The sequence below is a fragment of the Amblyomma americanum genome, chromosome 6 (assembly GCF_052857255.1).
Source record: "Amblyomma americanum isolate KBUSLIRL-KWMA chromosome 6, ASM5285725v1, whole genome shotgun sequence".
Taxonomy (NCBI): Eukaryota; Metazoa; Arthropoda; class Arachnida; order Ixodida; family Ixodidae; genus Amblyomma; species Amblyomma americanum.
This window is the reverse complement of record NC_135502.1, coordinates 95,601,269-95,627,088: the sequence shown is the minus strand read 5'-3', so window position 1 is coordinate 95,627,088 and position 25,820 is coordinate 95,601,269. Positions and strand designations below refer to the sequence as shown.

Here is a 25,820-nt window from a genome sequence, read left to right as displayed (position 1 = left end):
ATCATGCCCTAAAAAGTGCATAAAAACAAATGTTACTTCAGCAACAAACAGTTATGAGTTCGTGCCCTTTAGGTACTTGTCTGCTTCTTTGTATCATCATTAGGACTGTTCTGTGGTAGCCCGCAGTAAACCAAATCGCCGAATACTCATGCTGGTAGTCAAAAATGGGCTTACCAATATCTTAACATGCCTTTCGTGAGACGCTCGGAGCACCCCATCTGACGACAGTACTCCTCGCTGTACGTAATCGCAGCCTACATTCATGCTGGTATATATAAGAAATAACAGTTTCGCCACCATGCTACATATGTCGTGTATGACCCTCCAGAACGTTTGAGTTGGCCGGTAGCGCAATTTTTTGTGCAGATGTCGACCTACACGGATCTGTCTACTTCCTTAATGCGAATGTGAGAGCTGTTGACTTCAGGTCTGACTTGAGGTTTAACGGTTGGTTGTGACCACTACGAGATGGGCCATTTTCTCCTTAACGTTCCTTAATTTACACAACAATCGCTCAAAAGCACAGAGTACACATAGACTGCAAGTTAATGCACCATATTCAAACGATGCACAGCACCAGCTCGTAACTTCGGGCCCTTGAGGCATTACTGAGCTTTGAGGCTCGCCTGGCTACGCGGCTTTGATCTATCGTTGCTTTATGCGATTTCTTTTGTTGAGCTTTTTTAGATTCTCTACAGAGCATCTAGCTATGTGACTGTTGCCGAACTGCCACCTGACTCCTGATTTCTGACCGACCCTATGTGGGCACACGTGTCATTTTATGTGTGGACAACATTTCGTAAAACTCTTTTTGGAAAGCCTTTTATTGTTTCGAAAAAAAAAACAAACGCAAAACTCAGTACTCCTGCATTTGTTTCAGTCTGAAACACTTTATTTAGAACGTGTTACCTGAGCAGAAAAGAAGGAAGTGAACAGTTGCAGGTGTGAGATGAATATTCTGGAGTATGGAATTGGACGACTCAGGTACGGAGAAAGAGCAGTTCCAAATGCATGCGAGATGCTGTCGAGCTGGTGATGAAGATAATGAATTGTGCTCTACACATAACATGAACGTTTAATAGTTACTTACTAGAAGCTGATTGATGAACACTCAAATGAATTTAAAGTCTGGATGAATCCTTAGCAAGAAATTAGTCGTTTTCGCGTCTGGTACGTGAGCCATTCCAACTTCAAAGCTGAAACCATGGCACATGGGACATAGTTTGTAGGAACCCGTTGTCTGATTTGCACGATGCGCACTGACTTCGTGCTTCGGCGTCCTATTTTGCCATCGATTACGCCAGAGGTCACTAGTTTGTGGCGCGAACAAATGTTACAAGGACAACGGATATCAGTGTTAGCTGAGGAAGGTGCAAACAGTCATCTGTATGTAATGCATGCACACGGTTCGCTAATAACTTGCATGTCGTGAAGGTAAAGAAGCGGCTAGGTCACATGCTGGTGATGCAGTACCATACAGTGCAAGCCAGCACAATGTTGTGGATATAGTACAAATCCCGTAAGAGCCGTCTTGCGTAACAAGCAAGGAAATTCCTCAAAAGCTCTTGTACATTCTGAATATTGGCATTCACACAGCGCTGCCTTTATGGGCGCCATTCGACTTAGCTTCAACGCATTTCGTGACTACAAATTCATCAAAGATTGATTGATGACGTCGATGTCGTGCAGCGCGTTCACATAATGGGTGGAAAGTTAAGAACAATTGATAAATGTTACTTTCCCTTGCTTCGCCGTAACGCTGTGGGGGCAGTGTTCCAAACCGTTACGCCATAAAAACCAGCCACTAGCTTCGCCGCTTAATGCGCAGCAATGTTACACGAGCAGGATCCTCCAGAATCGACGTACAGCAGTTATTAAAGTCTCAGTTTCGGCACTACATCGAAATTCAAATAAAAAAATCTGCGTCGAAGCTTACGGCATTTAGGACGGTTTTAATAATTAACACATTATTCATAGCACAGAAAAAGCAAGTATTTGTACTTGAAATTCTTGAGCGATATAGTCTCTATCTTCAAGGTGACGTCGGAAACTTGTATAGTCACTACTGCCCTCTAAGTTCCTGTCTCTTTGATCTCGCTTCGAGACCGTCTACGAGAAAAATTAAATGTGGCTTCAGATGGCTGTGGTACCCGCTATAGCTAAGTTAAGCACCACCCAAACTCCATGCTGAGGCGAGTACCAGGCGAGCCAGAGCACACCCAAAGTATCAGCTTCGTCGTTGCGTGAAAGTGCATAAAGCGCCGGACTTAGCATACGGGACAATCACGGAACTCTCACGTTTAGACAGATTTGAAGCGACGTAGCGACGACTGCCAGCGGACCTTTCGAGACCAACATGCGCAACACTTGCGTGCGCAGGCACACTAGGTTCACCTCGTGACAACATACTCCCTCGTGCAGACTAGACACACCGTTGGTGTGGCGTGGATGTGGGGGTGCACACATGCTAATAGACTAATGTTGAATTCCAATCGCAGATTCGGAGCACTTACGTTTCAACGTTTACAGCGACAGCTGTTAGGCGCCTGTCCCTGGCTTGCGCGTCGCCATCAGCGTAACCCCACCGGTCATTAACGAACTCACCTTATATCACGCTCAACCCGGGTCGCATAAGCCTACGGGTGGCTTTGTTTTGGAACAGCTGCCTGCCAGTGCAGGGGTGCATCACGTGACCATTACACCAGTGCGATATGAGCTCACTATTTTCTTCTTCAAGATATCCCCAAAACTAAATGCCTACACAGCTATCACTGAACCTCGTGTTGCATAGTCGTAACCGTGCTATGAGTTTTTTCTACTCTTTACGGAGCACGGCTATTCCACTGGCCGATCGGGATCGCGGATCAACTGTTTTAATGGCAGACTGGGAGCAGTCGCCGAGATAGGATGGCTCCGTGAAGCAGTCCGGACTGCTTCGCCGAAGTCGGCAGATTCGACCGGAAGTCTGCCGTTCTATATCAGACGGCGCTTACAGTTAGAGCGCAAGGAATTATGGGTACTCTTCTCCGTCAGCGGCGCGCGACAACCCCCAGCTTGCTCCGGCTCGAGCACGAGTGTTCCAAACGCACATTTCGGGCTGGTGATCTTAGCGGGATTCAAGCGCTCTGTCATGGAGCGGGCGGATCGCTCAGGATCTACGATTGGAATTCATAACAACATAATAAATGTATCATTATTTTCCTTCTTTGTCCGCATTCGAGGCTTCTTCTCTGCGATGCATTCCGTCGGCAGGCCAGCAGAAATTGTAAGCTCGTATCTTGCAATCGTGAGATAAGAAACAGATTGGAAACGTCCAACAATAGCACACTGGTAACATTTCAAGCACAAAAATAACGTAATGCAGCAGAACGTCTTGCGTCGCATAACAGTGCAGGATATATAGTTTGAAATATAGCTATACACGCGAGACTTTTCCGGATAAACATTCGGAGCAACAAGGCCTTGCACACGTGCCGTTGATGCACCATTGTCTTGATACCAATGAACACTTGCGCTCATAAACTGTCACCGTTGACTTGTCTAATGCGTTCAAGGGATACCACTGAAGGCGAACTTTGCGTGTCGGCAGTTGCGACGGATCGTGAACGAGGTTCAGCGCGGACTAGGCTTCATCTCAGCACTTGGAGAGCCTAGTATTCCTTTCCCCGTCAGGGGGCTTTGAGATGCTGCAGCTTCTTCGCTGACACGGCTTTGCAGGCCTGGGGGCGTCGGATGCTCGGACAAAGATGCGTCGTCCAGAGATTCTATGGCAGGCGAGGGATGCGTGGGTAAGGTAACCGCACTCAAAGGATCAGTCTGTCTTGTGGAACCAAGCGATGTTCCAAAGGAAGCTATTGCTCCAGACATTGACTGCACTTGAGGTGGAGCACTCACGAAGTCAGAAACTTGGAGTGGGCTCTCGGTCGACGTGTGATGCTGATGATTATGTTGATTCTGTGCCGGCAGTTGTCCTGTTAATGTGCTGCCAGCACTCCGTCTCGGATACTTTATTAGCTTAGCCTCTAGGAAGAAGCCTGTTCCCGGTGAGGGAGCCATGTACACGGGCGCTTTTTTCCTTATAAATGTCGCCTGCGGTTCGGGAACGAGCACGCTGAGACTCGTCTGCCGCTCCGGCGCCGGCGAGGGCGGGACGATGCTTGTTGCGCCATGGTCCTCCAGGGTTTGGCTCGGTGTCACAGTGATATTTGAAAATTCAGACTTGTCTGGATACAGTGTCTGCAGCACATGCGGCTCCCCAGTCACCATGAGGGCGCCCGCATCAACAGAACCGCTGTCCTGAGACTTGACTCCTCCGGATGAAACCTCCGGTAGAGAAGGCTGGATGCCGCTAAGGTCTGCCGCCAACGGAGGGAGTTCTCGAGGATCAATTTCCGGGGATCGCGTTGACCTCTCGTATTCCCACTTCACCGGCAGTGTCTTTGGCGTTTTCTTGGTGCCAACAAAGTGTCGCGTCTTGCCGACACTCTTGGCGGGTGTCACCGAAGGGGACGTCGGGAACCAAATGGCTGTCCAGGGAGTCGAGCCTTGCCGGGGCCTCTTGTACCGCCAGCCCGGCCGTCGAGCAGCGGGCGGGTGTCCCGGAGGTCGCCGACGGCCAGATTTGACCTTTCGCCTCTTGTGGATTCCGCCGTGCGCCGGGTCGTAGGGCTGCAGGTGCGGCGGCAGCAGCAGGGACGTCGTGGGCGTCGGTCCGCGCGCGTTCAGGTGCGCAAGTCCATTGTGGTATCGGTCCGCACCCTGCCCCCAATGGAGAGGGGCAGGGCTCGTTAATTGCTATCTCTTCTTGCCGTGCAGGAAGCCGTGGAAGGCGGCGAACTTGCTGTGCTGGCAGGTGACCCTCCGGCGCGGGCACGGGTAGCGGCTCACGCAGTTGGCGAACTCCAGGTCGCACTGGCACAGCTGCTGGCCGCAGTGGGCGTGCGGGCTCAGCGAAGACGGGTGCGCTGCATGCGAGGGGCGCCGAGAAAGCACACGTTGGGCACACCGCGGATCGTTACGAATTGGGAAATCTACTACTACTACTACTACTACTACTATTACTAGTAATATTACTATTACTACTACTAATAATAATATTAATAGAAATAGCTGGGCCATTCGGCCAAAATGTGTCGGTCTAAACAGCTCAAACTGACGCCAACAGTGACACTGTGCCGCTTTTGAATACAAAGCATTTGTAGGGCCAACACTTCGGGTTTTATGATGTCCGGTGTATAGCCTGGATGGATGCAGCGCTATGCAGGAGAAAGCAAACGACGAAGATGAAGAAGAGGAAGGTAGAACGAAATGTTATCCGGGTAGGTGTAAAGGAAGAAAATTAGAAATGAGACGAAAAAGAACCGATAAGGAAGAACACTCAGCACTCAGGAGTTATACTAGGAAATAAAAGACGGTGACGTGGGTAATGGCGTGAACGCGTAGTCCTCGCGCTAGGCCTGCCGGTCATTATAGTTTCATCATCGCCATCACTCTCGCATAGGAGCATTTAATATAACGGGTCTTTGCGTGCGTGCAATCGTTCACGCTGCTAACACCTTGAAGTCAGGAAAGTCGTTTCGAACCGAGGAAGAACAGTCAGCACAAAAGAAGCAAAACGGATCAGGACGATCGCGCGGTACTGATGGCCACTGACAAATCCTAGCCGGTGCAGCGCGCGACTGCATCGCAGCCAGCGACAGCGACACGCATGTTTAGGCGTATGTGGCAAGTTTGCCATAAGGTAGCTTTCATAAGGTCTCTTTCAGCGACGTGCGGTGGTGCATTCCCCCAGTAGTTCGATGCTGCTTTTCTTTGGCGATGACTTTTTTTTATATATCTACTACTTGACGGTGAAAATTTATGACGCTAAACCCTTTCACGATAATTTTTGTGTTATTTTTCTTTAGGTTACCCCTAGTACGTACAATGGGGGAAATTGAAGGGATCATGCTGTACCAGACAGGACATGTAAATACTCTCCATGGAGCAATATTTTTTTTCCTCCTCTTGCTGTGCCGTCTACTTCTTCTCCTCTTTACTATAGCATGCTTGTCTACAGACACATCCAATTTTGTCACAGCTTAGCGAAATTGTTCCTGCATTTTCCTCTGTTCGTGTCCGTTTGAGCTGTTCAGCAGTGTTTCTATCGCTCTAAACAGGAACTAGTAAAAAGAGAGTAAGTTGCCCTCTAGGGCAGTCTGTTTGATTCCTTTTTATTTCTCTATAGGTGCACTCGTGTTTAGTGTGCTATAGTAAGCGCATGCATCGACGTGTATACGGCGCCGATGCCCAGTTTTGAACAAGTGTGCAGTATGCACTCCCAGCGTACTTGTCGCACAGATGACACTTAAAGTGCTTTGCTTCAGAATAATTGGCTTGCGCAGCTGCTACAGCTAACGATTTTGTAAGTGGTGGTTTCTCTGTTGTGGAAGCTCTGGTTCATACTCTGCGATCGTTAAGTTCGGGCATTCAGGTATTACGTTGGCAAGGAGTGTCACATTCGATTGATTCTTTCTTCGCCCCTGCTTCCTTGTGTGGCACCAGGGCTGGTAACAATTAAGCAAGAAATACCAACTGCTCGGCTCCGGTTTAAAATTGGCAGACGTTTCTATATACTAGGGGGAGTTCAGCACTGCCCGGGTGTGTAGCAGAAAAAAGTGCTTCGTATTTCTGTTTTGGGGCTTGGCTGTTCATAGACTTTACAGGGCTAGCACTTTTGACGGGGGATCAAAACTTTTGTGCTGAATTTGTGCGCGATTCAAATCCTTCTTTTTTAGAGTTATTTTTCAAATTCTGCTTAGCATTTTAAGCCCGATTTCTCACATTACGCATTTGGTTAGCAATCACACTAACCAACACGCCCATAAGATTTCCACAGGCTCTCTTAACGCATTCTTTCAGACAATAGAAATCTCTCGAGCTTGTTAGTTGGTGGAGTAACTGCTTGCAAAATGCATAAAGCACGCACATCAGAACTAATTTGGCGCCATAACAGTGGACATGATGCTTCATTAAAGATGTTTTCTCGCTCTCTCTCTCCTTCTCTACATTGACTTCGGACCATTAGTTGTTGCGGAAAATTGTAGAATTATTATAGAGCGTTCTTTGTTGATTTTTTGTTCCGAGAGTTCGCATTCTCGAGGTAAACGGCTTTTTGTGCCGCTGCCTGAGAGCAGTCCCCCGTGCCACCGCAAGTTGTAAATGCGTGCCCCGGCGACAAGCGAGGAGCGTGTCTGACCGCAGTGTGCCATGCCGGGCGTGAGGCAGTGCCAGTCGTACGGCAGCAGGTACAGGGACAGCTTGGAGCACGGGGACTGCGAGTAGCACCAGTCGTGCTCCAAACAACAGCTGCGAGGACAGAAATGCACAAGCATATGAAATACACAGAGCAGGACGAGTAAAGAAAAAGCAAATAACAACAGCACAAACACAGCTCTCGAAAGCAGCCACAACAAAAAAGTTTAGACATTAAGTATTATTTCAATTAATGTGCTAGTTTGTTCTCGTATTGGCAGCATCATAGAACTACACTAGCGAGAAACTGTTCCATCACAACGATGGTTTTCAGTGCGGAAAACAAGCTTCTGTTAAGCGCTCTTTATTAGTTGCGTTTCTTTTTGCGTAGAATTCCCTACACGTCTTGACTACGCGCTGTGGAGTTCATATGCAGTGTGCAAGGTTGCCGCAGCAGTTTTTTGGTCGCGGCCGAAGTAACCTGTCTCTCTTGGTTGCATGTTTAACGGCGCGTGCTCTCGTTGAAATGAATATTCAGCAAATAGTGACCGACAAACAACAACAAGGTAAAAAGAATTTAGGTGTAAAAATGATGCAATGTAGTACCGTGCTTGGTTTATTCGGTTCCTCAGAATTACACCTAATAATTTTTCTCATTTTTTATTCAATTTAACTCTTTCTCTGCTGTGACAGTATAGACAAGCAATTGTTATGCTATATTTCAGCATAAGAGAAAAATATTCATATATCTTTAAATACGCAAATTGATTCTTCCTTCGTTCTACAATGCGTTAGGTAGTGTCAGTGTTCTAGTTTATTAACTAAATGAATCTTCTTCTCAGTGATGGACATTTAGTGATAAATGTGAAATAATAATACACAAACAATTGCAAAATACAAAGATTTAGTTTTTAGGACAGCAAAACTTCTAGTTGTATCCTTTTGCTATGAAAGAATAAAGAGTCAGGAGCGTAATAACATGCAAGAATTGTTCAATGTAACGGCAAATAACAGCTATATATAAAATGAAAGCTTCAGCGCAAGAAATATTTGCAGCCTATCTCATCGTCAAGAGCAGGTGTAAGCACAAAATGCGTTTCGGGAAAAGCATAGCTCATTCTACCCTCATAAAAATGATTTTTGTGTTTCTGCCGACGTCATATAGCTTTCTTGTTAAATAAATGAAAAGTATACCAACCACTGAAGCTCCAAATCTATCTCTCCCTCGCCCCTTATGCCCTACCTCTTCTCGAATAAAGGTTCTTACTACTAGTATTATATAAAACCGCAAAGCTATTGAAGGCATTTCATACTAATTCAACGGAATGTAATAGTTTCATTCTCAATATATGGATAAGTCAGTGGATGAGACTGTATTTGTGCTAAACGCATATTGTCCCAAATAATATACACGGTTGTTATACGAAGCACTTCGCTAATACCACTCTCAAGACGAAGCTGATTATTTAAATGTTTAAGGTAAAACGTTTAACCATTATTTGCGTAGTACTTACAGGAATTGCAGCAACGGGAGAGAAAACTTTCCAGGCAAGCAGAATTTAAACACTAAATTTTACTTTTTTTTTCCAATTCTCGCGCAGAACAAATGCGCATAAACTTACAGAACCTTGAAATTAAACCTCTTTCTGCAACAACAAGTTGCCTGCACGGCGCCAAAATTCTGTTTGATATCCGTGCCAACTGTCAACTTACCACCAATTCGTGTTGGTACGCCTTTCATAGCCGGTATATAAGCATGACCCCGAATTATGAATTAGGCGAGAGTGCCATTGTGGCATGTGTATGTGCTGTGTTTAATAACTTCTTTAGGACCTTACTATATGCTCTTTCTGTAGTGCTTATAGAGAACTTCTGTTCTCATTAGGCGCTTATAATATTAACATGTTTTTTTATAAAACGCTCAAGCAAAAGTTGCGCATATTTTGTGAGTAGCGTGGAGATTTAGGAGTGTTACCATTACGTTTATGCTGACAATACAAATGACTTTCTGATAGATAATCTGATAGAAACCTGCATAACCTAAAGACATGTTCCTAATTGCATTTTGCATGCAATGATAATCTTCATATCCAATAGCGCAGCACAAAGGGGAGAGCATATAGGGTACAGTATACGGCCACTGAAACACCCGATCTCAGATTTTGCCGATGTTTGTCTCTCCGAAGCCTCTGTCAGGTGGCCCACCCGCCGTAGGACTGTGGCTCACTGGGTTGTGGGCAACCTGCTAGCAGTCTTTATGACAAATTATGCGAAACACTTTATGGCAAAACACTCTATGCCCGCGAGTGGGTTTCTAACCCGTGGCGGTGTCACCATATCAGATTCGGTGGCCACTGGATTATACCACTACGCCAATTTCTTCCTCAACATGGTTTTTATTTCGCTGATGCAATGTTCTGTGTACGAGGGCTATGTAAAAACAATGAGGAAAGCAGTGACAAATCAACACTATGTATAATACGACACATTTAAGCAACAAAGCACTAAAGAACAAAGGCAATGAAGAGCACAGCACAAAGAGTGAGTGCCACTCCGGTTCGAACTCGGTTTGGGCGTACACTTCTTTGGATGATAAAGGTCTTTTGAAGAAGGAACGGATTCACAATGTCGGTTCATTATACGTATTTTCCAGAGGGCGTGTAGTCCAATTAGGAATAACATGTTTAAGGGCTGTGCATTGAGGTATCGTGCAGAAAACGGTGTAAAATTAGGTCTTTTTTTTTTTCAATGGCCGTTGCAAGATATTCCTGAAGAGTACTGCATCTTTGCAAGTGATGAACCAATGCTCAATCGTTTCTCGAGCATCACAAAGGCGGCAATTTATACTGAAGACACAGAAATGCCCTTATTCTCTAAACATGTTTCAGTGGGAAATGTATCGCTGTGTAGCTTATACAAAATTTATTTCTGTTCTGCGGGAGGGGAACTTTAAGTAATCTTTTTAGTAAGTCATGTTCCGGTAAACCAAAATACGCAGAGTGGTGAACGGGCGGAGGGAAGAACGTACAAAAATAAATCCTTTTTTTTGAAAGTTGCGAAGATTTCTTATGCTTGCGGTTCTTCTCTTGTAAAGGTTGCTTCATGGCAATACTTAGCTGCATAAGGTGAAAACATCACACAAATCCTAAACAATGTGTGATCAGGTTCTGATGTTTGGTGTAGGGTTACCTTCCAGCCTCATAGCTTTCGCGCCTATACGATTCTAACTAGGTGAAACACGACACGTCGTTTACGTTTAAGGACTGCTGAAGCAATTTTTGCCGCGATTTCATTTCTTCCTTCCTTTTTTCCTTTTCTTATTTTCTTTCGCACTTTCATTCATACAAAGAGCTGCGTTGATGTTAAAATTAATTACTGTGGGCGTTATGATTTGGCAACTCCGACACAAAACGGAGCGCTTTGTTACTCTTATTGATAGTCCGATAACATGTTTTTTACACTAATCTCGCAATGAAAATTATTCTTCGTGCAATATTCTTCGGCGCAGAAATGACCAGCAAGTCGTGTGCGTCATGCTACAGAGCTATACATTTAGATAAGTAACGAACAAACGACGGTAGTTATGAGGATTGCAGTATGGGCCGAGTACAGGGTTCTTGTCGGCTTTCAGCCAAACTTCAAACTCAAGGCGACAAATAGATAAGTTCACCTCTCATAACTCTCGACGAAATATTAAAAAAAAACTGAGCTACGCTATCGAATATAACGCTGTTTATTAAACATTTAGGCGTTTGTTTACAGCCCCCATCAGCAGTTAAAATTCCTCAACACAGTCTTATAATGTAGGTGGTATCCACAGGGTAGTGTTCAAACTCCGCCGCTTGCGCGATTTTTTGATAACTTGGTATCTGCATATCTCGCGTAATGGTGTAGCTGGTAGGTACCGGAGCTTATTGAACATAAGAGTTTAGCGCACGAATCCATCCCCGCCCCTCTCCTCCCCCCCTTTTTTTGGCAGTGTAACTTGTGTCACGCCACGAACGGCTATCACGGACAAATATAAAGTTGGTTCGCTGCGAATGAAGCTAAGGCAAAAAAATCAAATGACTGAGGCTCACAAGAGATGCATTAGGGTCTACGTAACATCTCGAAGAACAAAAAAAAAGAAAAGCAAGAGGGAAAAGAAACTGAGGACTGAAGAAGACAGCACACTCCTTCCAGAAGCCTGCGCACACACCTGTCGATGTGATCCACGGGCGTGCCGTCGCCCATGTACCCGCAGAAGCATCCGTATCCGCGGTAGCTGAGCGGGTTGCAGCCAGACACGCACTTGAGCATGCTGGCCAGCTGCACGATGCTGCGACGGGCCCTGGCCTGGGCCTTCTGCGCTGGAGGCACCTTGGACAGCAGGCTCTCCTGGCGCACCACGGCGTTGCTCTGCTTCTTGAGCAGCACGCCGCCACCACCTCCAGCGGAGTCAGCGCGACGCCGCGAGTGCGCCCGGCGCTCGCTCGATGAAGACAGCATGCCTGCGATGCAGACAAAGCGTCCTTCATTGAACTACAAGTGCGGTGTTAGGAAACCAGGATTTATAGTTGAATTTGCTTAATAACAACTTTCTGATGTGTGAAAAAGAAGCTGGGATACTATAGGGAGCCAGCTCGTCAAAGAAGTACTGCGTTTTCAAGCTGGGACTTGGGACAGACTCTGCGTGAAGATGCGAGAACGTGGTTTTGCTGAACGGTCACCGCAGGCTGTAACATAGCACAGTTGGGCGATGTATAACGCTCTTATACTGAACGATGTAAACTGAAAATTGACCAACTACTGTGAAGCCAGTTACTGTAAGCGCTTTACACTAAGAGCAATAAAAGATAACAGATAGAAGAAAAGGAGTATGCAGAGCATGGAAAGGCAGAGATATTAACCAAACTTGGGTATGGCCGGCTGCCGTATGTTGGGGGAAAGAGGATAAGGGATACGACGGGACAAGAGGACACCACGTGCGAATAAAGTCCGCACTCTGGAAACACTTCAAAGTTCACTGAATATCGCGGACCTCAGGTAGTGCAGCTGCAGGTAGGGGAGGAGGAGGGGTAATCTATTAGAGGCCAGTACTACAGTCCCATACAAAAGAGAGCCCTTCCTCAAAGAGTCCTTGGCTACACTCGGCCTCTGCAAGTCAATAGATTTTCTGCGCATTCATACAGAGGACACAGCGGACGAAATATCCCCACAAGCGCTCCGTCGGCTGGCCTATCCGCATGCTTGGTAGTTGGTATTAGACCTCATCTCATTGTCGGTTGGGCATTATGCGGACTAGCGAAAAAAGAAGAGAGACTGGGTGTACACTTATCCTTTTCAGAAATTCAAAGGTTTATTGATTTTTGTTGCGGTGAACTTCACGAACTGTATGGTAAAGTTATTTATTAATTAATTTATTTATTAGTACCTCAAAGGCCCACTAGGGGCATTACATGAGGGGGGGCTAACATATCATTTAATTAGACCAGTGATGAATGATTTGAGGGATTCCAGGCTAGGAAGAATAAAAGCTTCAGCGGGCAGGTTGTTACAGTCTAGCGGTCTGGGCGAAAAATGATTTCAGATGCGCACAAGTGAATGTTCGAGGTGTATGAACAGCTTTCGGATGACTGATGCGATGTGAAAGGCGGCCTGCAGGGGTGATAAAGGAATGACTCAAAGGGGAATGATAAAACCTGTGCAAAAGGCGGAGTCAGGTTATTTTCCGACGTGATTCAAGGCTTGGGAGGTTAGCTTTTATTTTCAATGCTGTTATGCTCGTACGATATGAATAATCGGAATATACGAATCTTACCGCGCGGCTCTGGATGGACTCAGGGATTTTGGCTAGGTTAATTTGTAGAGGGTCCCGATTGCGCATGAATATTCAAGTTTAGTACTGACAAGACCTAAATAGGCGGAAAATTTTGCGGAAGCAGGCGCCAAACGCAAGTTAAGTTTCAGATAACCAAGACCACCGTTAGCTTCGTTGGTTATGTTCATTATGTGGGTGGTCCAAGAGAAATCCTGTGTTAGGCTGATTCCTAAATATTTATATGAAGATGCTTGGGATATCATGGAACCCCAAAGGGTGTATTTAGGAGTAGGATACAATTGACGACGATGAAATGATATTAGAGATGTTTTATTAATGTTTAAAGACATTAGTCAGTTAGCGCACCACTTTTCCACAAGTTTTATGTCGCAATGCAGACGGAAGTTTCTCTGTTATTAGTGATACTCCTGTAAATGACGCAGTCGTTGGTGGACAAACGAATGGTAGACGATAGATTACTTGGACGGTCGTTAATGTAAATTATTAAGAATAATAGAGGCCCTAAAATCGTGCCTTGTGGCACGCCTGAGTTAACAGGGGACATAGAACATGCGTGATTATTAGCCCATACAAACTGTTGGTGGTTAGTCAAAGAATTTCGGAGCCAATCATATACTAGTGGGTTCAGGCTTAGGCGTGAAAATTTAAATAACGGGTGTTGATGGGAAACTTTGTCGAAAGCTTCTTCAAAGTATAAAAAAAGAGCGTTCACGAGTGTGTTAGTGTCCGTACTAGAACTGATGTCGTCAGTAAAGAGAGCCAGTTGAGTAGAGCAGGATTTGTTTTTCAGGAATCCGTGTTGAGGTCATGGTTACATTATACATATCTGGCGTGTTCACCTGTTCAATCACAGCGATTTTGAATAACAGGTGAGCGCCGTGATTTCTACGTGACCCTGTCCCATATGATGTGATCTTGAATAAGCTGAAGACATAAGTTCCAAAAGGCGTCAAATGTTTACATACAACAGTGCTAAGTCAACGACAAGAAAAAAATAAAAAAGGGGGAAAACTTGGAGCTGACTAACAATTGGTTGAAATGAGGTCTTGTTTTTATGATGCTACAGCATAGATAGGAGAAAGAGTGACACGTATTCGTGGGATGTTGAACGCCAGGCACCTAAACACGAAGCTGTCAAAGAATAAAAGAAAACAAACGCAGAAGGAACGTATGAATACAAAATGAATACAACTTTCAGTGTCTGTGTAAAGGGCAGTTCACCATAGACGAAAACGATACATGCTTCAGCCGGACCACCCTTCTCTTTTTCTTCAGTCCCATATGTGTATAATTTATAGATCTTTGCGTGCGAGCTCCGAAAGAGCGGCTGTAGCAGACATGCAGGAGTAAGCACAAGCACAGAGCACAAGCGTGGTCGCATTCCACACTCAACGAAATATCGCTACCGCAGCGGGAAATCTAACTCGGAACAGAAATCTAGGTTAGTTCTGTTTCCATCCACCACCACTTGCATTTAAAATGGTACGTCAGTACGCGTTCCCGCACAGAGCACAAGGCTGAGGGTTCGACTCTAGGTGCCATGTGGACTGGAAAAAGGTAAAAAAAAATGTTCACGCACTGATATTTTGGTGCACGCCTTGCACTACGGCAAACCTCAGTGAAGGACTCAGGACTGAGTGCAAGGTTGTGAACTATCAGTGTGTGCGCTGTGTACCCTGCAAGTAAATTAATGGCCAACGGACATGTGGAAAAGTGATCATCTTCCTTGGTTCTCTCCCCTTTCTGCCTCTCCCTCCGTTCCCCTTTCCACATGTAAGGTAGCATACCGGGCGCTGCCTAGTTAACCTCCCTGCCTTTCCGTTTGTCTTTCTCTCTCTCTCTCATAGCCCAGGTGCAGTATTTGCGTGCAAGTGTATAATCAAAAGATATCTTCCCGATCGTTATTAGTCTTCGACAGTTCTCCATCGTCACTCTTTTCTTCCATACGCCACAGAAACTTGAGTACTCTAAGTTCAGCAGGCCCAAAAGTGCAAGTATCTTTCCTTCATCGCAGCAGATTTAATCGAAATCGGAGCAGTTGTTACCTAATGAGATCGTTTGTCCGCTTCCGCGTGCCCGCGGGCCCACCAGAGTGGGACTGCGACGGAGGTAAAAAAAGACGAGATCTGAATCTCGCCGCCTCGCAGAGGCGTCATTCCTCCAGGCGTCGCCGCCACAGCCCACTGCAACAGCAGCAGCATAGCAGCCACCACGCATCGGGCGCTCAGCCCCAATCCGTTGCGGCCCAGATGATTTAGCGACGAGAGGCAGCGCGGGTTCAGTGCACGGCTGGACGCAACAGCGGCAGCGGAGGAGGGCGCATTTTGCGATGGGACGCCGCACTGCGTCCACTCCCTCGCACGCGGTCACCGGTGAAATCGGTCGAGGAAGCGCGCCGAGCGTCGCACTGGCGCAACGACGCGAGTCTTTGTCGTGGCCGCCGCGTTACGCACGAGTAGCGCCAGTGGAGAAAGCGATCGCGTTTCTTCGCCCCAGAAGAGTGGCGAGGGGGAAGAGGCCTTTTGTCGTTGAACCGAGGCGAACTCCTTTTCCTCCTCCTCCTCGTCTCTCGGGAGGCACCGCAGCGTAGGAATGCTCGATGCTGGCTTTCAAACGGAGATAGCATTTGGGACTGCTGAGTAGACTCTCGAACGGGTGCGACGTCTGGCGATGAGATGACGATGACTATGATGATGACGATGATGAGTCTGAGGCAACCCCTTTCCAATGGGAGATTGTTGAGTACACATGGATCCCACCAAAAAATGTAGAAAAAACAAAACACTTCTAGAGCATCGGCGTAGCGACTTTGAGCCCTGTGTTCCCTGCGCGCAACCCCAAAACTCCAGCGATCTTTTCGTTGATTCCATCGCTTTCTCGTACGGCTACCCGTTCGTCCTGTCGAAACCAAGTGCATTCGCCTGCCTGTCCGCGGCGGCGTTCTGGCTGGCCGATGGTCAACTACAGCGGCGGTAGCCGAGCTGTGTGTGTGGTCGGCGGTGTTCGTAGCTGACAGTGAGCCCAGTGACTGCGTGAGTTTTCTTTGCGTTGTTACTCCTATGAGCTGTACAGGAAATAAGTAAAACTTATGGACGATTCCTTCAGGTCGACTTCTCTCTCTTATGAATCAGTGCTGATCAGGAAAATATTTACTTGCAAGCATCAGTCCTCACGTTGTAAGATAGGGGTGTCTATGGGATGACATGGTGCCCGACAGACCCAGTGTAGAGGCAGGGCACACCATTCTACGCAGTGGTCGCTTAGGTTGATGAGCCTGTCAACTACTCCTCGACGGTGGAGCGAATGGGTCTTCGGGTAGACGAGAAATGTTGGTGGTGTTGGTGGATTTCACAGCGAGAGTAGCGAATATCATTCTAGAAATTTACCTGTGCACGAATCTTCGAAAATTTTCATGCTTTATACTTTCCGTATACCATTTACTGCTCGGTTTGATTCTAACTACACTGTCTTACATGTTGGAAGTATTAGGACTTTTTTAAATATTCAAAAGTGAGAAAATAACCCATTCGTCAGTAATTTTGCCGTGCATTTCTGACAGCGTTCGCTATTAGTTCAGTTTACGTGATCTTTCAGTTAACATCAATTAACTTGCATTCTTTTTTTTTGAAAGAGTTGTTTGCCAGCGTGCACAGGCTTGTAAGCACTGCGTCTGCTTGCGGCTATGTAATGATGAAACCTCAGTGTACCTTCCGAAGCGTATGAGTGAAAGGCCAACGATAGCTAAAGGCAACGAGGTACAGCAGCTTCGTGCGGTGTGTCACTGAATCAGTTGCAGGAAAGGCTGGCCGACCACGCGTTGGCTAATTAAAGTGCAGCGGCCTCAATTCGCCGTCATGCATAGGTTTCTATCATTACGATAAACGATGCGGCATGCCTGGAAGTAGAACTTCTAACCACCGCCATGTCACGTAGCTGTGACGAAAGGCAGTCCAGAGGAGTGGCAAGCGTCTTGCGTACAGCGCTGAGAACCAACCATTTATTTGGGCAAAATTGCAACCTCGAAAGAAGAGAGCTTGGCGATACAGACAGTGCCACATCCACTCGTCAGCAGCCGAGACCAACTTGGTCGCACCTCTCGGCAAGGCCAGGCCAGAAGACTAAGAACTTTTCATATAGCATTCATACATCTTCGAGAACAGTCTTGAATATCGCAGAATCTTCACGATAGTGCAAGAGCGATCTGACCGCATCCAGAGAGCAGAAGGCTGCCAATTTTCTTCTTGTTGCAAACAAAGTTACAGGGCTTAATGACGGCGCCGATAAACGAAGACCCCTCACCCCGAGAAAATAAAAGAAGCACAGAACGTAAACTTGACGAAGATAGTAACGGAGTGGACGGAGAAGCCCACGAAGATTGCGCACTTCCGCGGTGTTCCTGTGGCGACCGCCTGCATCCCACGTGATTTTATTCGGGTGAAGGTCAGTCAGAATCTATTATTAAGCCACAGCTAGGTAACAATAAATCAGGTGGCGGGAGCAAAATACTCGACAGACTGCAAAAACAGCCCGCGCGACAGCATTTTACAGAGTCGGCCTCACGCTGTTCCTTACAGCACATCGGTGGAGCTTGTTGCCTCTGCGCATACGTTCATCAACTGCAGCAACATCATTCATGCCTGCCCGTAAACACACAGATGTTCTGGGTGGAACTGTTGCTGCGAGATTTCTTAAACTGTAGTTGCCTGCCAGAGTTGTGAAGCAATATTCGACCGTCAATTAAACGAACGACTTTTGGGAGTAATTTAAGGCAGGGTAGAAATTTAAGCGCTTTTTTATGTGATTGCCAACGCTGAAAGCTCAAATCAGCCAAGCGTTGTTGAGTGCCGAGAATCTTGCTGCCCAATCCGCTGCTCTGAGTCTCGTCGAAATGGACTCGTCGCAGGACTAACTGAGGGAGACGCGAGGGCTGAGCGGACTGTCGCTTTCTTCGAGGACGCCAAGTTGAGCACGATCTTCCACAGACTGCGCTCTATCTTCAGGTTTTGCGAGCCACGCTGTGGCTTAAGCAAGGGTCCTTGGATAGGCGTATCAAAGGACCTCGGCTTGAGCTGCAAGCACCCTGCCAAGCTGCCGCTTTTTCTTTGTTTCGCGAACTCTCTTGTTGCGGGTCGCCTGCAATGCTTTATGCCGCACTCCTTCGATAGCAATCGCTGCTGTGGCTGGAATAACACAAAGATATCAGCCACAAGCATATTTAGGGATTCTTTTTTTTTGTCTCAAAGGGGAAGAAAGTTGACTGAAAATGTTTTCTGAATGCGTTCTTTCAATTTAGGTTATAGCCTTGGTGCGGTTGCAGTGCTTGTGTTATGTTTGACTAAACATAACTGGTCTGCTGACGCTTTAGCTAGAGCTGGTCGTGGTCGGGGGGTCCGAAGGCAGACAGAGATTTCCTGTCACTGGCTTAGACAATGAGCTTGTTTGATTCTAGTCAGTCTTCTGAATTATGTCAGAGGAAGGACAACAGCTCACGGCGGAGCTGTTCCGTGCAGAGGTGTTCTGTTGTCTGAAAGTATTGAAACGAGTAGAAGAAAATGTAGAGCAGCATGCGCTTCATGATAACAATCAATAAGTTCACTTGGGATGTAATCCTTGTGTAAAACTTTTTTTTCATCGAACTGAATTATGTGAAAGCACGCAAGTAAAAAAATGTGTCGCATAATCATTTTGCATCTTTCATGACGTTTCATAACTACAGCGCCATGAGCGGGACATAGAAGAATGGAACACCCACGGACACAACGCAGTGCCGACTCACAACAGAAATCTTTATTAACTGAACAGCCTGAATATGTATCCTACTGTCAGCTAGAAAACGAAAGTAATGAGTACAATTCATGCGTAAGAAGCAAAAAAAATTCCTAAGTAGAACAGACACGTGTAAAAATTCGTAATCAAGGTAACATATTTTCTTTTTGCACACATGCGTGCGGCAACGTTGTGTTTTCAGCGGCCAGCCGACTGTCCAGGTTAGTGAAGAAAGACAATTCGGCAAACTCGGAGAACCACGCGGCTGGCTGAAAAGGCACGCAAAACAATTTGTCCCCAGCCAGGAAGCAGTAATCTATTCTTTGCCGCTGTCATGCGGGAAGCAATACATTAGCCAAACTGGCCGGTGTCTCAACGGAAGGTTAAAAGAACGTGATTTTAATGTCACACAGGCCCCCGGCACAGGTCACGTAGCAAAACGCTGCGGCAACTGCAAAAATGATGAAGATGACGATGTCATCAACGCCTGCGAGTCATTGTATAACGAGTGCATCGTGATAGGCAGGAACCGCGACTCGCTGGTAAGGGAAATTATAGAAGCACATATGATAGCAAGGCTTCCGGAAGAAAGTGTTAGAGCACCATCTGTAGTGTTGTCAGAAAAAGAAATACGCTACCTTGATTGCGAATGCTGACGTGTGTCCGTCGTACTCTGAGATTTTTGTTTCTTACTCATGAATTGTGTGCATTACTTTCCTCTTCCGCGTGCCAGTTGGGTACATATTCCGGCTGGTCAGCCAACAAGGATTTCAATTGTGAGTCAGCGCTTTGTTGGTTCCCGAGAAAATGGCGCCCAAAAGGGTTAAAATACGGACGTATATATATTCGGTGCATGTTATGCGCCGCGTACGCTTCTCAGCCATGTGCCTTTCCGCTCTCCATTCGGACGCCGACTCCAGTGCGACAGCACAGCTACGTAGAGCCGAGCGGATCGGCCTACGTTTCCTAACGTAATCTTCAACGAGCAGCGCATCCTCGACGCCGTCGTGATCTTCGTGACTGCTCTTACGCAACTTGAAGGGGACGGTGTCTCTGGGCCGCCTTTTCGTCACACAAAGAACAGCCCCCGGCGCGCGCACCGTTCCCTTTCCGGGCCCCCGTTCGACAGCAGCCGCTGATCCACGCGGCCGGTCACGAAGGCGTGCAAGCCACCCTCAGCCTTCCTTCTCCAAGAGGAATCTCAGACAGAAAACGAAAGCGTCGCAGCGCACGCCCTCTCTCGAGTCATCGTCTTTCCCAAGGACCCCGATACCCTTCTGTAGTCTGCGGCCTTACTTTCGCTGCGCCAGTCGAGAGCTTCTACGAGAGTTCGTCAACACGTCCTCCCTTTCTTACAACCACTTGTGGTGCAGAGACCACGCAGGCTGCTCAAAAGCCCGAAGAGCGGCGTGCGGGGCGCTCGGTGCCCAGTTCTGACAGCTGTCATCCTCGGCTGACGAGAGTCCGTGAACGCTCCCGAGCGTTCCGCCCTTGCCAGCCTGCCTGCCACGAACGTCCGTCCGCGCAGCATCGGCGGCAGGCAGCGGCGCGTGCGGCCGTCCCGGCAGCGACGGCGGCCTTGTGCCGACCTCGCCGCAGCTCAGCTGATTCCCGCTGCAGTTCGCTGCCCTCTCTGGGACTGGCCGAAGCATCCAGCGCGCGCAGCTCGTTTTGATATCCTCGTTTGGTTTTCGTTTTTTGTTTGTCCTGGACCGCTCCGTCTCCTCCTGCTGCTCCCACTCTGCTTGACCACGTGCCGACCAAGCGTGCCGTTGTGGGCTCCGCGCGGATATTTCGTTTTCCTTTGGCTTCTGTTTTCATTTTCCTCTTTCCCGCTCTCGGCCCAATCTTTCGGCACTGGCCAGCAGTACACAACAGGACGGCGAGCTCCGTCGGGTCTCTCCTTTCTGGGCCGCCTTCCTCTTCTTGAGGCTGGCAACTCTCACTGCTCGCTTCTCGTGGCATGCGCTCGGGCCAAGAAGAAAGAAATAATGGCAGAGAGAAAGTATCTGGCTGAGCATCGAGGAAAACGCCCTGACCGCCGCCGCTGTCAGCGGTGCCCGTGAGGGCTATCTTTAATTTTAATCGCCGCGCCCGCTGAGCCGGTAGCGCCGCAACGCCGGCATACGCGGGCTGAGCTTTATATATTTTGCGCGTGTGGACAATGGACGATTATTTGACGACCGGCTGCATGCTCGTTGCCGAGTCTAGCCCCTTTCATTCCAAGCGGTTTCATCCGAGTTGTATTCATCGCGATAATATACTGGGCGCAAAATTTTCGCTGACGTGGGGGGGATACGCTGACCGCGACAAGCGGAGGGAGCTAACCTGAGAGAAGGAGTGCTAGCGTTTGTAAAACAAATGGAAAGACGAAATCAGGTAATCTTTTCGCATTCCAACGTGGCAGAAAGATGAAATCAGTATAGCTGTGCCGAGGTCTCTCCAGATGACAACGCCCACCAGAAGGCTCATGCGATCATATAAGTGTATTGGCAGATATGCATTGGCACCGATGCATTTTTGTATAAACGCGGTCGTATATAAAACTATTAGTGCCGAGGTACCTATAACTCGCATCATCGCACGCAGCATGGTCTTCAGAGCAGCGACCAAGCGCAGCTAGATAATGTTCACACTTACCAGTTGGACGTAAGTGTTTTTGGTTACGGCACACTAGGGAGACAGTAACCCTGATTAAGTTTACGAAATGTAGAAGAGCCCCTTGCACAGCTGTCGGTGGAGTAAAAAAAAAAGACACCCGCAGTTTTCGTCGTGCTGCGCGGGGATGTTGTCTTGCCCAAATTGTCTACAGTTGGTTCTCAGTTGCGACTGATCCATTTTATCTGCCTCAAACGTGCTATGAGTACACGACAAGCATAACGCCTGTGCGGTTTCTGGTGGACAGCGAGTACCCTACACAGTGTAAAGAAAGCTTTCGCCCTTTAAGCCACAGTTTGGTATGCACCTTGCAGATATTGTTCTTGGCGCATGATGGTCTCAGTTGCCTATGTGCCATAAAACCCAACCCAACACAACACAACACAACACGCACCTTGCAGATACTGCCTAGGAGGGAGGTCTCAGAAGGTAACGGAGTTCCATGGAGTATTGGTGCAATCTTCTATTTTCTTTGTGTACTTCACGTCGGAACGGATCACGTAGGAGCAACGATACTCTTTGGTTCTCTGTGCTGTTCACCGGCCTTGTTGCTGACTTGTCGAACAATGTTGTCAAGAGGTGGTATTTATTTTTGGACTCCCTAGCTTATTGACAGTTTTCCAGGAATTGGAAACCCCTGTTTCTTTTTCTGAGCAGAGATTTTCGATCTTATCAATCTTGAATATCTCCTAAAAACTACTTCCTCCGGGGCAGTACTTTACTCTGTCAAAGCATACCGCTGTGAACGATTTACCGGAGTCACGTTTCTGTATTTTGATTTCCTGATTTAAGCCGGTCACAAGATACTTGACTCGTTCTTAAAAATATAAGTAATTTTTTCAAGTTCGTCTAGATCATAGCCAACGCGATACAGAATTGCAATATAGCGTACTCTGCGCCCTGCGGCGGCAATTTCCGCAGTGGTAGTTGCAAAATTTTTTTTCTCTTGTTACCAAGTTATGCATGTGGTATGGCGGAGGTCCGTTACCTATGGTCGTCCTCCTGTTGAACCACACGTTTTCAGGCTCGGTACCTGGCTCCAAGGGTCACATTGTAATGGATATGGCATGCATGAATATCGATGCGCACTAAAGAGTACCGTATATGATGTTGCCAATATGACGTCCTTTCTGGTGCCTGGTGTACCTGCTTCGCTAATGATTTTGTGTAATGTCACACATCTGACATGGGTATAATATTAGGTGGTGAGGCACTGGAAGTAGTATGTATGGCATTGCATGTGTCACTAACAAGTTGGCGGTTATAAAAGCTTAACAATATCGTTTAAGAGCATGCAAATTTGCGCCCAGTAGTACTCACCTATGGGGCTGAAACTTCAACGCGAACGAAAAGGATACAGGTTAGATTGACGACTTAACTAATACGGACAGTTGAGCTAGTTGTTAATGCATCGTAGAAAATAAAAGCGTGAACTGACGAAATATTTTAGGAGAGCTCAGTGACTTAAGGAAAGGAGAATAATTGAAGTAACGCTTATAAACAGGAAAACAGTAGCGTGGATTAGAGAATAAGCTCGAGTAACGTTACCCAGCCAGAACTGAGAAGAATAAATGAACTTGACAGCTACATAAAATGCGGACAAAAAAAATTACGGTCTGTTGGGGTCCCCATCATCATCATTAGGCTAACTACGCCCACATAAAGACAAATGCCTCTCCCAAACGCCTACAATTAACCCTGTTCTATGCCATCTGCGGCCACTTCATCCCCGCAAACTACCTAATCGCATCCGCCCATCTAACTCTCTGGCGTTCTGGCTACGCTAATCATGTCTTGGTATCCACTCTGTTACCCTAAAGGAGCATCGGTTATCTTGTATTCGCATTAGGTGTCCTGCCCGAGCCCATTTCTTCTTGATTTCTTGACTGTTCGGGAAACAATGCGCATTTCAAGCAATGAGTAACGTGGCCAAGGGTGGCGCAAGTGGGATGGGTTCAAAGATTAGGGCATTTGCTGGGATGAGGTTGGTCGCGGATGCCGGACAGGGACATAGTCTTGGGGTGGATGTCGCCTGGCCGATCATGCTGGCGATGAAAATAGCGCACGTTATCTTTGTAGCTGAGCATGGAAAGCGGGGACACCCACCTGCCAGTATGAGCACGAGGAGCGCAAGCGCCAAGGCAAGGGCCAGCCTGAGGGGCCCGCGAGCCCTCTTGGCCGTTGTGAGCAGGGACATCCGCGAGCCACAAGTAGCCACCGCCCTTTCACATGGTGGTAGACACGCGTCCAGTTCAGCTTGCGAAGACTGGGTGGACCGCACCGCCCAAACCACAAACACCACTGTGCGAACACTCCTCGTCAGCGATGAATAATGCACCACGGCGGTGTAACACTGCTGCTAGGGACACTCTCCCGGAGGCGAAAGCTTCCTCCCGTTGCGGACGTCCTTACACGGCTGCGCCCGCAGTTTGCTCTTCAAAGAAGACTTTCTCCCCTCACTGTCCGGCGGAGCGATCTGGAAACTTGAGACAGCATTTTTTGTGCCGGCTGTGGAAGCAGCAGTTGCAAGTGCGTCGATTCCGCCTCTTTTCTTTGGAAGGATGGACGTAGCAGTGACGGTCCATCGGGAAGGCCATTCAGACGACCTGGCGGTCTCTGCCAAACATCAAGGAGCTCTTCCGTCTTGCGGGTCTAAACAATGGCAGGGCAGTAGCTATAACTGGCCAGAGGAAGAAAAAAGGTAGCGCCTCACAGCGTGGCCAACAACATGCCGTTGTACCCTTCGTCAAATCCGCCAGGTCCTTCGTCAGCTCGCTGACGGTGCGCAGGTCCTATCACGTGTGGGTGTGGAGGACGGCTCGTACCCGAACACGACGGCGACTGACTACGATGAGGCGGCTTGTCCTCGGCGTCTGCTGCTCGGTCAACGGCTGCGGTGGGCCTGCGGCAGGCTGGTCCCTGGCGGCCGGGCGCCCGCGGCTGAGTGACCGTGTCTGGCCGCGAAGCGCATCGCTGGCGATCCAGGTGGACCGAGCCCGTTTTCGCCGCTGTGTTCCCTTCCGCGCTCCGCGACCAGTGAGAGGCCGAAAGCGAAACGGGCCGAAGACGCCGCCGCCGGCGGGGGAAGAGCGGAGGGGAGCAGAAGCAGCTGACTGACCCAAATTCGGCCGCGGGCGTTGTGTGTTTGCATCGCGCGCTCGCCGGCGCTGTCAGGTTCCTCTTCCTCGGCGCGGGCCGCGCTCCGCTGCTCACGCTCGCCGCGCTAGGAGAGGCTGCACCCGGGCTGGATTGGTGCGAACCCCCTCCTCTCCAGCCTCCAGCCATCCAGCAGCACTGTACACTCGCTACCCGATGCTGGGACCACCGCCATGTCGGTGCCGGCGTGTCGTATCGGTAATGGGCATCTCTTCCCGAAGTTGTCTCTCCAGGCTGTGCGTCCGCAGTTGCGGTACTTGCGGGATGCATGATGCTCTCTGACGATCTCCTTGTAATGAAATGGTGTAGGAGATGGTGCGCAGGGATGGCGCGCAGATGTATTTTTAGCTCTGTATATCATGCACCTCGCCAAGAGTCTTCACAGTATTTCTCGGATTACAGACCCAAACTCCTGTCTAGCTCACCAAGGCACCGGTTCTTTGCAACCAGAGAGGTGTTAGTGTGAAAATATTTAAATTGTCGTTCGTTCGTTCATTGGTTTGTTCGTTGACTCACTCATTCAGAGCTCTTAGAAGGTAGAAGACACAGGCATTGATAAACGTTAAGACTCGGTGTCCGTATAATTGATGTATTAAAGGAAGAGTTTGCGTTAAGCACCATTCCTGAATAGGCGGAGCCTCCGGGGTGGATCAGTGGTTATGGCGCTCGGCTGCTGACCCGAAAGACGTGGGTTCGATCCCGGCCGTGAGGGCAGAATTTCTATGGAGGTGAAATTCACGAGGCTCGTGTACTGTGCGAAGTCAGTGCAAGTTTATGAAAACCAGGTGGTCGAAATTTGCGGAGACCTTCAGTACGGCGTCTCATAGCCTGAGTCGCATTGGGATGTTAAACCCCCATGAACAACATGAAAAGGTCGGTTTCCGTTCGCATACGTTGGTCTGGATGGAGCAGCGCACTCTTATGAGCCCAGACTCACGAACATTTATTTTCGCCATTTAAGCAACACACGTAAACTTTCGATTTTCTTGCTTTTTCCGGCAGTTCCCCGCTACATAGGAGCACAATGGTGTGTAATGTTTCTGCGCTTCATATTGCCGCGGACCTTTTTACTGTTCGTTGGTTCACGCCCAAAGCCGTCGGCATTCCGTTTTATCATTTGCTGGTGACGCGAGATATGACCAGGCTTATCTCGAACGATCGCAACCACGCGCAGCTGCGTCCATTT

At 48.0% G+C, this 25,820-nt stretch overlaps 1 protein-coding gene across 3 annotated transcripts; it reads right to left on the bottom strand.

The window, feature by feature from the left end:
• Positions 1 to 824: 824 nt before the first annotated feature.
• Positions 825 to 24,627, bottom strand: LOC144093870 (basic phospholipase A2 4). Of its 3 annotated transcripts, XM_077627609.1 has the most exons (4): positions 23,585 to 24,627; positions 11,432 to 11,723; positions 7,238 to 7,347; positions 825 to 4,964 (listed from the first exon to the last, which is right to left on the bottom strand). In XM_077627609.1, exons 1-4 carry the CDS (start codon positions 23,673 to 23,675, stop codon positions 4,795 to 4,797), a joined length of 663 nt encoding a protein of 220 aa, XP_077483735.1. In that variant the 5' UTR covers positions 23,676 to 24,627; the 3' UTR covers positions 825 to 4,794. The 3 variants fall into 3 exon arrangements, with proteins under 3 accessions (XP_077483735.1, XP_077483733.1, XP_077483734.1); XM_077627607.1 differs by lacking the exon at positions 7,238 to 7,347 and having other exon boundaries at positions 23,585 to 24,614; XM_077627608.1 differs by lacking the exon at positions 825 to 4,964 and having other exon boundaries at positions 5,007 to 7,347; positions 23,585 to 24,614.
• Positions 24,628 to 25,820: the final 1,193 nt, after the last annotated feature.

What these genes read in the sequence shown, in the direction of transcription:
- LOC144093870 (XM_077627607.1), bottom strand. Translation starts at nt 23,675, where the DNA reads ATGTCCCTGCTCACAACGGCCAAGAGGGCTCGCGGGCCCCTCAGGCTG. An exon ending in CCTCGTGCTCATACTGGCAG is followed by an intron (nt 11,724 to 23,584) that starts GTGGGTGTCCCC and finishes TCTGCATCGCAG; the next exon opens with GCATGCTGTCTTCATCGAGC. An exon ending in CCCGTGGATCACATCGACAG is followed by an intron (nt 4,965 to 11,431) that starts GTGTGTGCGCAG and finishes CCTCGCATGCAG; the next exon opens with CGCACCCGTCTTCGCTGAGC.